The sequence below is a fragment of the Cucumis sativus genome, chromosome 7, assembly GCF_000004075.3.
Source record: "Cucumis sativus cultivar 9930 chromosome 7, Cucumber_9930_V3, whole genome shotgun sequence".
Lineage (NCBI taxonomy): Eukaryota > Viridiplantae > Streptophyta > Magnoliopsida > Cucurbitales > Cucurbitaceae > Cucumis > Cucumis sativus.
Window position 1 is genome coordinate 7,750,317 of NC_026661.2, and position 10,273 is coordinate 7,760,589.

Genomic DNA, 10,273 nt, shown 5'->3' on the forward strand with positions numbered 1-10,273 from the left:
CAGAAGAACCAAAATTCCAAATTAGCTCCATGATAATGGGAATGAAAATCAGAAAACAGAAGCTACGAACAAAACTTAGAAAATAGAAGCTCGTAAAAGATTTAGTTGTGGATCACACTCTTTTTAAGACATTTCACGGCTATGCCTGGTGTGCAAGTAGTTTGAAAAAATTTCCACAGTGCCTTAGAATAAAACAATCCAAACTCGTTTATCTTGATGAGATATGCACTAGAAGCCGATCAAAATTTTCACACCCTTTTGATTATGTTCAAAATATGGAACAAAAACATGCTCGAAAAAACAAAATGAGAATACTTGAAAAAACCGAAAATCTCAAAAAAAAAAAAAAAAAAAAACAAAGAAGTATATTTTTTGTATCTCCCATATGAACCATGAGGGATATCTTTCCTATAGGAGTTTGGTTCACAAAATAGTTCACAAAGAACCAAAATCATTTTTTAAAAAAAAATATTATTTTCTTATTTAATTAATAAATCAACTAAAATTTTATGTTTGATGCGCATATTTATTCAAAAAATAAACTTAGAAACATTTCTAAATATAACCAAATGAATAAAAATATTTATAAAATAAGTAAAATTTTAAATTTGATAGTAAACACGAGTAACAATCTATCGATATCAGTAATAAGAGTTTAATAGACAATACAATTTACTATAATTTGTAAATATTTTTTTTTGTAAAAAATATAGTTTTTAATTAAGGGTTTAAAAAAAAGAAATAAATAGTGAGTGTAAAGAAAGTTTTGAGTGTTTGTAAAAGGCAAAATTTGAATATATTGTTAGGTAAGAGATGTGGGAAAGTTGTGGAAGAAAGTAGAATGTTATATGTAAGTTATAGATCATGGAATTAGACTGCAATTATTGAAAGACAATTCCCTCCTCCATATTGCTTTTCATTCTTCCAAATGGGTGTTACGTTGTTGTATTTACAAATTATAATATTAATTGGATGAAAGAGAGAAGAGAAGACTCACTTTTGGAATAGAATTTACTTTTTTATATATATATATTGGTTTTGAAAATGACGTCCATTTATTCATTTACCACACGAGAGAGTTGCAAGAATCCATTTTATTCATTTACCCCAACGTTGACATGTACGTTAGGGATACTTTCCCTGACGAAGATCATGTTGATGATGGGGAAACGCTCACCGACGCACATTGTCAGCACGTCGGGAAAGGGTTTTCGCGACATCACAACGTGGAACCCTTCCCCGACGTGACATTGTGAAAAGCCTAAACTTTGTTTTCTTTTCTTTGTTTTTCATCATCATCATCTACTTCTTCTAGCTTGTTACGTTCTGTTTCAATTGCATACTTCTATTATTCTTGTAGTTTCTTTGTGGGTTTTTTTTTTTTTTTTTTTTAACTTTGTGTTTCAATGCGGATTCATAAACACATTTTGCGGTGCTCTGGATTCTAGCTATGCTATGATTTGAAAGGGTAAAGTGAAGCGAAAAATTTGAAATGAAAAAGGAAAAGAGAAGAAAAGAGGACGCTTCCAACAGTGGTGGCGGCAAAGACGAACGATGACGGCAGCACAACTCTCCTACTCTCCCTCTCTCTTGGTCGGTTTTGGGTTCATTTTCTTTTTGCATTCTATTCTGTGTTGAAGGTAGAATAAATAGTGTGGACTTTCTCCGACGTCTTCGAAAATATCTAGAAATGTACCTTTTGCCGGCGTATGTAGTACACACGTCGTACAAAGTTTAAATAATAAATTCATTATTTATTATTTAAATAAATAAAGTGTCCGTATCATTTAAACTTTCCTCGACGTGTCCCCTGCCACACGTTAGGGAAAGGTGACCATTGTCACTTCAATATGTACACTTTCCGCGATGTGTGGCAGGTTTCACGATGGAGAAAGTTTAAACAATAATTATTATTAAACTTTTTGCAACGACACTCCACCCGACGTCAGGGAAAGTTTAAATATTTCATTTACACTTTCCTCGATGTGCCTCTACCATACGTTGAGAAAAGTCTAAAATTAAATTTAATGCATTCACTTTCCGCGACGTGTGGCAGGATAATGTCAGAAAAAGTTTAAACAATAATTATTACTTAACCTTTCGTGATGTGCACCCTACCACACGTCGGGAAAAATGAACACATTAAATATAAATTTAGACTTTTCGCGACGTAACATTGCGTGCGTCGACGAAAGGTGATCAACAGTGATAAACTTTTCGTCGATGTTGTTTCTGGTGTCGCAATTGTTTCAATTTCTTGTAGTGTATAAGATGACTATTTTTAAAAAATAGATTTCATACAGAGGCAGAAGAAGATGAACCCGAGACCACTTGTTCTCAATTACTCATAGGTGTCAGTTGAGTTGAGCTCATATTCGCTATTAGGTGATTATTGACTTCCTCAATCAAAACTCTCATAGACCTCACCTAAATTCCTCTAAAAGACTGATGATAACTATAAAATGTCACACACATATTGTTTAATATACGGAGCAATATAACTCTAAAGTATCTCTATATACTAGTTTAATTAGGTTAAACCTTAACCAATCTAGTAATGAACTTCTACCCGCTTATTCTATACTCAAATTAAAAACGTAGAGCGATCACATTTTAATATAGCTCAATCTAAGAAAATAACTTAATGTGAAAAAATATTAATCAAACCTATATCTCCATACTTTTAATTATACATATTATTATATAAAAGAATAGGAGTAAGAGTATAGAGATTTAAATGTTTAGAGTAAATATTAGGTTAGCTTTCAAGTAAATTTTAATAATTAAATGAAATTTGAAGTTGGATTAAAGGTGGAGAAAGTAGAAAGAGCATTTGGGATCCTCTTGTTCTAATTTTGTTTTGTAATGTAAAGAAAATAGATGCAAATTTGAGTTTGAACTATTTGATCATTTATTTTATCCATCAAAAAGGAGAGAAAGAGCATATTGTAGATGTTGACTTTTTTCACTCCATTTGCTTTTAGTTAGAATCCGAATCTTCTCTAAGTTTCACATCAAATATAATTCTCTCTATTCTTCTTTTTTTCATTTCTTTCACACGAAGGAAAAGTTTATATATGGAGATCACATTTATGGGTTTTTTTAGAAGTTATTAAGTTGGGGTTTACTTAACTTTAGTCAATCAACTTTTCATCCATCTAACAACTTTTACGTTTCTCTCTAAATAAATGATGTTAGGAATTAGGATTTTCAAAATGTTAAGTAGGTTTCTAAATTAATTCTTTCAATTTTATATGTTTATATAGAAATAAAAGTAAATTATTAAATAAAAAATTGAAAGTTTAGATACTCATATAATACATATTTTCACAAACTTTAAGGATCTAATAGATCGAAAGTTCAAAAACGTGTCTAACACAAATATATTATTCGTTCAATGATTAACTTTATAATACGTAATTAGATTTTACCTATACACAAATCGTATAAAATCTTGATCAGTTCATATAAAAGTACGTATATTGTGGAAAGTTGGGTTTGTTATGGTTTGTATTATTGAGATGAACAGATAAATTAGAAATATGCATGCATGGGCTATATTATATTATTACATCTAAAAATTTAGGTTAAAGAAAAGTGTTTAAGTAGTTGTGAGTCAAAAATACTTTATCTCTATGGAACTAATAGTTCTATAATAATAGAAAAAGAGTAAAGTTTTTCAAAAAAGAATATTTGTTTCTTGTCACAAAGCAATCAACAAAGCATAAGAATCAAAGTGTTGACATTGATTGATGGGTAGAATATAGTTTGTTGTGTTCTTCTTTCATTGAGGCTTCACAAGTTTGTTTGTAATTTGATTTCACAGCTTCTTCTTCTGCTTTTTTTTTTTTTAATCTTTTTATTATAGTTTTTTAAAAATACATCAATGGTTTATATGTATTATTCTCTAAAGTAGTATATTATAGGACTTATAGCAATAGTTTTCATAATGTTTTTAGAGGGTAATAATATTCTTTTATTTTTTATTTCCTTAAAGAAGGAATGAGATTCTTTTCAAGGGAAAGGCTTTGAAAGCTCATCTATTTTAAAGGGAATTAAAGAGAAATAACATCATTTTATCTAATTAATATTTATATAATTAAATTTTGTCTATTTTATTAATCAAACTTTAGGTTAATTGAGTTTATTTTTATTTTTATTTTTATTTTTTGTAGAGTTAAATAAGTTTAGGTTTATACCTTTGATGAAGTTGAAAATTCAATTTTGGACCATTACACTTTGGCTGTCCTCATGGAGCTGTTAATTTCCTTAATAAAATTGAACATTCCTAAAATAGAAAAATAATTGATGAATTGTGATTTTAAACGTAAATTAACCTAATGTTTTCAAAATAAATAATATTTCTCTTTAAATGGCCATTCTTCAAACAAACTTTTTTTTTTCTTTCTAGTTTTATAGTTTTCTCAATTTTGCTTATTTATTACATCTCGGTTTCTGGATCAGTTTACACGTACTTTCATTAATCTCACGAGATAACATATCCAATCTTACAACATTAACTAGATGTTACATAAATTCATATGAAATTAATTTCTAAATATATATGACTATCATAAATTGAACCACGACTTTTTAGTCATATTTTGAGACCATGCCTTCTTTTGAGGCCAACCCAACCCAACCCACGCAGGTTTATTCATAATATAGTTTTCATTCTTTATTTTAGCAGAAACATTTTTTTTTGTTTGTGTGTTGTTTTCAAAAATTTTGTTTAGTTCTTAAAAGTATCGATAGAAAATAGACAAAGAACAAAAGTAAATTAAAAGTAGGATACATAAGTTTAGTTTTCAAAACCCAAAGCGAAAAGGCTATCAACTTCGACACGTATTATCTCACACTTTGTAATTGTTGGTGGATATATAACATATCAATTAGCATCGTTAAAATTCAATTAGTTTAATTTTTTATTTTGCATTTAATTTATGTTAACCAAAATTAGAAGAGAAAATTTGAAAATCAGTGAGAACTTAAGGTATTGGAGAAAATCTTTACTTTCAGAACCCAAAATCCAAAACCAATTTAATTGACCATTGTGATGTTTGATTAAGCTATGAGTAATTTCTCTCTCTCTCTCTCTCTCTCTCTCTTTTGTTTGTTTTTAAAAATGAACCAATTGCAGACATAATATATGAAAGTCCAATTTTGTTATTCATAGAGAAAGAGATAAAAATAGAAAAGGGTACTGTACCTTTTAAGTTTGTATAAGAAGATAATTTGCCCAACAACCAATGAAGAAACGAAAGTTGACCCAAATGAATGATCAAAGAGAGAACTTTTGAAGAGATCTACCAAATTCCAAATTATTTTGCATATCCAACAATACAACCAAAGTGCCCTTTCTTTGTAACACAATTCTCTTTTTAATATTAAATAATATATTAATTTTATCTAGGTAAATATCTTCAAACATAACAATTTATACTAACGTTATCGGATAATGTAAATCAATTATAAATATTTTGATACAGATTACAAATTCAATTGGTTCATCTTTCTTTTTACATTTTTTTGTATGTTTATGTATGAAGTTGTAAATAATAACAATTGTATTTACAAAATCTTGAACACGAAATGCGCTACACCATGAATAAGAAGATAAAACATATATTTCATATATCATTATTTTGTTTTCTCTTTTAACATTGTAATTTTAATAAAATCAAGGCTAAATTACAAATAAAATAATTCTTTTAAACTTTATCGTTTGTTAAAAATATATCTTTATTTTTTCAAAAGTTGTAATTACCTTGACCTTTCTGAAATATTTCAAATCCATCATTAGAATAAAAACTCATCAAAATATTAGACGAAGATGGGTACTTGAAACAATGTAGCAATGACTTGGAACTTCAACGTCACAGTCTAAGATCAAAAGTAAATGAGCAGAACTTTTTAAAAAATAAAAATATTTTAAAAACAAATAAGAAAGTTTATTTAAAATATTTTAATTTTGTTTTTGTTTTTGTAATTTAGCCTAAGACTAAGTAGTGACAATAATAATAATAAATAATCAAACAACGACTAGAGTTCTTGGAGCATCATCTAGGATGATTTCTTCCTTCATTCTTTTGATGAATTCATCAAACTTTCTATTCAGTTCTTCATCACTCATCACTCCACAATTCTCTTCATCTTCTTCTTCTTCTTCTTGAATCATCTCTACAAGTTCCCCCGTTTCACTTCCAAAAAGAGTCTCCCCTAACACTTCAGCTTGTTGTTGTTGTTGTTCAAGATTTGGTGGGTTTTGTAGTGCGTCATCCTTCTTTTCTTCTGGAGTTTCAGAGTGAATGGATGAGGGTTTCTGAAGAAGGTCGAGGCCGAAGTCGAAGAATCGGAAATTGGTGTCGAGATGTTTGGGGGAAGAAGAAGAAGAAGAAGAGAGGGATTTGAAGAGACCGGAGTAATTTGCAAGGAAAACGAGGAGAGCGTTACAAAGGAGGAACATGGAGTTTTTGTCAATTGGTTGGTTGAAGAAATGGGAAGAGATGACATGGAAGTGAAATGGAAGGTTTGTGATGAAGAAGGAGAAGAGAGAGATTGAAAAAAGTAATTTTGTTACCTTCTTTAGTGTTTGATGAGAGGTGGGTTTCGTCTTCTTTTGATCGCCTATGCTTGTCTTTTGGTACTGTTGGAATTGAACTACTCCATTTTGATCCATGGTTTTGGTTTTTTCTTTTTCTTTTTGTTCAATCAATTTGGAGGAGGAGGATGAAGTGTGTGTGTGTTTTGTTGGTGAGAAAAAGTGGAGATATTATTATGGGAGATGGGCAACATGGTTGCTTGGTTTATATAGAGAGAACCTTCAACTTCTTTTTGGTGGGTTTTACTGAATTTACTTTAATACCCTCTTTGCTCCTTCTTTAAAACCATCTCCACTTTAGTTTTCTCTTATTCAAATCTCTCTTTCTTCTTTCATTTTCATAACCATCTTCGTTTTTTTCTTCTAGGTAATATGAAATTATTGGTTCTACCTGTGTGCATATATAATAAGTTCTTAAAATCTTTTATTTTTTAAAACTATTATTACTTTTGAAATTTTCAAATGTTAGACAATTTTTTTTTGATAACTTTACATATTGAAGTAGTGTCTATCAAAAATCCATCTAATGGCTATCGTAAAATGGAACATTATTTTGTGAGATAAATCCTTAATTACTTTCAAACCACCAACGTTAGGATTCTGTGATGATTAATGATTGCCTTTAGGAGGGGCAATTCAAATGTTTGGAGATTTCTCTCCAACCCCGTAAACCCATTTTTAATTAAATAATAATAATAATAATAATAATAAAGGAGGACCCAAAATCAAACGACAACCACTTAGATTGTACATAAATATTTTGTAAACTAAATTGGATTAATTAGGACCAGAAATCAAGATCTTGTAAGGTGGAAGGTTGAGAGATGCATGATAGCTTATTAAGAATCTTTCGACTCTCAATACGAAACTACTTGTTTGTTTGATGCTAAGTAATGCTAACGAACTTAAATGACGAAGAGTCATAGTTAGTATAATTCATTTTCATTTGCAGATATTTTATTTAATAGGTCACCTTCAAATTAATTAAATGAAAGGGTTCTGAGAAGAGAGAGAGAGGTGTGTGTGTGTGGCTAAAGAGAAAGAAAGAAAAGATATGTGGGTTATTGGTTATAGTTGGTTGGAAATTAACTAATGGATTAGTGTGATATATATGAAGAATAGTGGTTGTCTTTTGTAGCAAAAAGACTTTATGTCTAAGCATTTTCCTATGATGATCAAGTAGTTGATCATGATGATCTCCCCAAAATGCCCAAACTAATTCTCATGATATTAACTTTGAAAGCTTATTTTAGTAACAACTACCACTTCTCCTAAATAAAAATTAAATCTTCTTTTATTATTTATTGGTCCCAATTGTTATTAAATAATGCATAAAACTAAAAGTAAAAAAAAAAAAAGGAGAATTGACTTAATCTTTATCTTCATATTTTATTATTATTTGTTAGTATTATTGAAGTGATTTTGATAATATATATATATATATATATAAAATGTGGTGTGCCAAAGTCCTCTTTAGCCTTTAGTGGGAATAATCTATTCACCTAACGAACAACGAACACCAAGGACTTTTTGAAAAGGGAAGGGATGGGAAGGAATTTTGATTACAAAAAAAGTTTCAATTGCCCCACCTAAAACTTCTAACACCAAACAAGATCAATATTTGTTTATTCATGATTATAATATTTTTGCATATGGGTATATTTTAACTTATTATAAAATAATATATATCATCAACTAAAATAGCAAGGCTTCGAATTTCTCATTTTATATATATAGGTCTTTTTAATACAACCCCATATAATGCTTTTAGTCCTAAATAATTATGAATTGTGTTTATTTGGGCTAAATAATATCGAGTTTCCGGCCTTTCCCTCGCAACTTTCTGCGAAACTATGATTTGTGACCTCCATTGATGACCATACACGACTGATCTGGATCTTTCTCATCTACGATAAATTCAAGGTCTCTTCCATATTTCAGAACTTCTATCACATTGTGAAACATAGTTCATTGCAAAGATTGCAATCCTACAAAGTGACAATGGACATGAGTTTTAAAATCACACCCTTAATGAGTGTTTGTCCTCTAAAGGGATTGTCCACCAAAATTTCTGTGCTTACACCCTCCAACAAAATGAGGTTGTCGAGAGAACAATCGTCACCTTTTGAAAGTAAAATGTTCCCTTATGTTGTCAACTTTCACCCTTCCGATTTATGGGACGATGTTGTTCTTACTATTGTAGCTCATCTTATCAACTAGATGCCTTCTTGTGTTCTACATCTTCAGTCCACTTTAGAGTGTCTCAAGGAGTCTTATCCCTCTACTTGACTCATCTCTAACGTTCGCCTTTGAGTGTTCAAATGCACAACCTACATTCATAGCCATGGCCCTAACGAAACCAAGTTCACTCCTCGGACTCAAGCATGTGTATTTGTTGGGTACCCTATACACTAACGAGGCTATAAATGCTTTCTTCACTCGTATTCTCATAAATACTTTGTCTCAATAGATGTCACCTTTCTCGAGGATCATTATTTCTTCCCCGTTAGCCTGCTTTAGGAGGAGAGTGTAAGCAAAGAGTTTAACCGTGCGGTCCCTTTACAGTCTACCAATCTTTGTTAACTTACCTGATCCATATCCTCATAGCACAGTCCTAACTACAAACCAAGTCCATTGGATAATCTACTATAGGAGGAATCTTAGAAAGGAAGTTGGCTCTCCTACTGTTCAACTAACTCCAGTCCAAGATTCTGAAACTTTACGAGATTAAGGTATGATTGGTTCTTGAATCACATATTGATAGTAAAATAGATGAGAATGACAAGTCTGAGAAAAATTCTACGAACTCACATGTTGACAGTAAAATGGGTAAGAATGACAGGTCCGAGCCTGCTGTCCCTGAAGATATGGGTGAAAAGGGCAATGTTGATGAGATTGAGGTCATTACAAATGAAAAGAGCAGTGTTGATGAGAATGATGTCTATGCATAATCTACTGGCAATGAAACTAAGCAGGATCATTCATGAAATAATAATAAGTATGATCCATCTCTTGATCTACGTATTGCGTCGAGAAAAGGTACCACATCTTGCATAAAGCACTCCATTTCTAATTAACTATGTCTCTTACGAGAACCTATCATCTCAATGCAAAGCTTGTACAACTAGCCTTGACTCTACCACAATATCCAAGAATATCCACTTTGCCTTAAAGTGTTCTAAGTGGAAAACTATAGTCATGAAAGAGATGAGAGCCTTAAAAAAGAACATGACTTGGGAGCTCTGCACTTTCCATAGGGACATAAAATTGTGTGATGCAAATGGGTGTTTACTCCCAAGTATATAGCTGATGGAGCTCTTGACAGACACATGGCCAGATTAGTTGCAAAAGAACTCACTCAGACTTATGAGGTTAACTACTTTGAGACCTTTTCTCATGTTGCAAAGTTAAACACGGTTAGGGTAATGTTGTTTGTTGCTGTGAATAAAGATTGACTCCTATATCAACTATATGTTAAGAACGTGATCTTGAATGAAGATTTAGAGAAAAGAAGTGTATATGAGATCTCCTCCAACGACTAGAAGTCTAGTTTGACCATCAGGTTTGCAAGCTTCAAAAGTCCTTGTATAGGTTAAAATAGTCACCAAAAGCTTGGTTTGACAAATTTACCATCTTTGTCAAGTTTCAAGGGTATATTCAAGGGCACTTTGA

The 10,273-nt window shown here is 30.9% G+C and overlaps 1 protein-coding gene across 1 annotated transcript; it reads right to left on the reverse strand.

Moving 5' to 3' along the window:
- Window positions 1-6,031: 6,031 nt before the first annotated feature.
- On the reverse strand, window positions 6,032-6,466 carry LOC105436244. Its single transcript, XM_011661425.1, has one exon. The coding sequence runs from the start codon at window positions 6,464-6,466 to the stop codon at window positions 6,032-6,034; it is 435 nt and encodes a 144-aa protein (XP_011659727.1).
- Window positions 6,467-10,273: the final 3,807 nt, after the last annotated feature.

Bases quoted from the DNA above. Each gene is read 5' to 3' on its own strand.
- LOC105436244 (XM_011661425.1), bottom strand. From the start codon at position 6,466: ATGTTCCTCCTTTGTAACGCTCTCCTCGTTTTCCTTGCAAATTACTCC.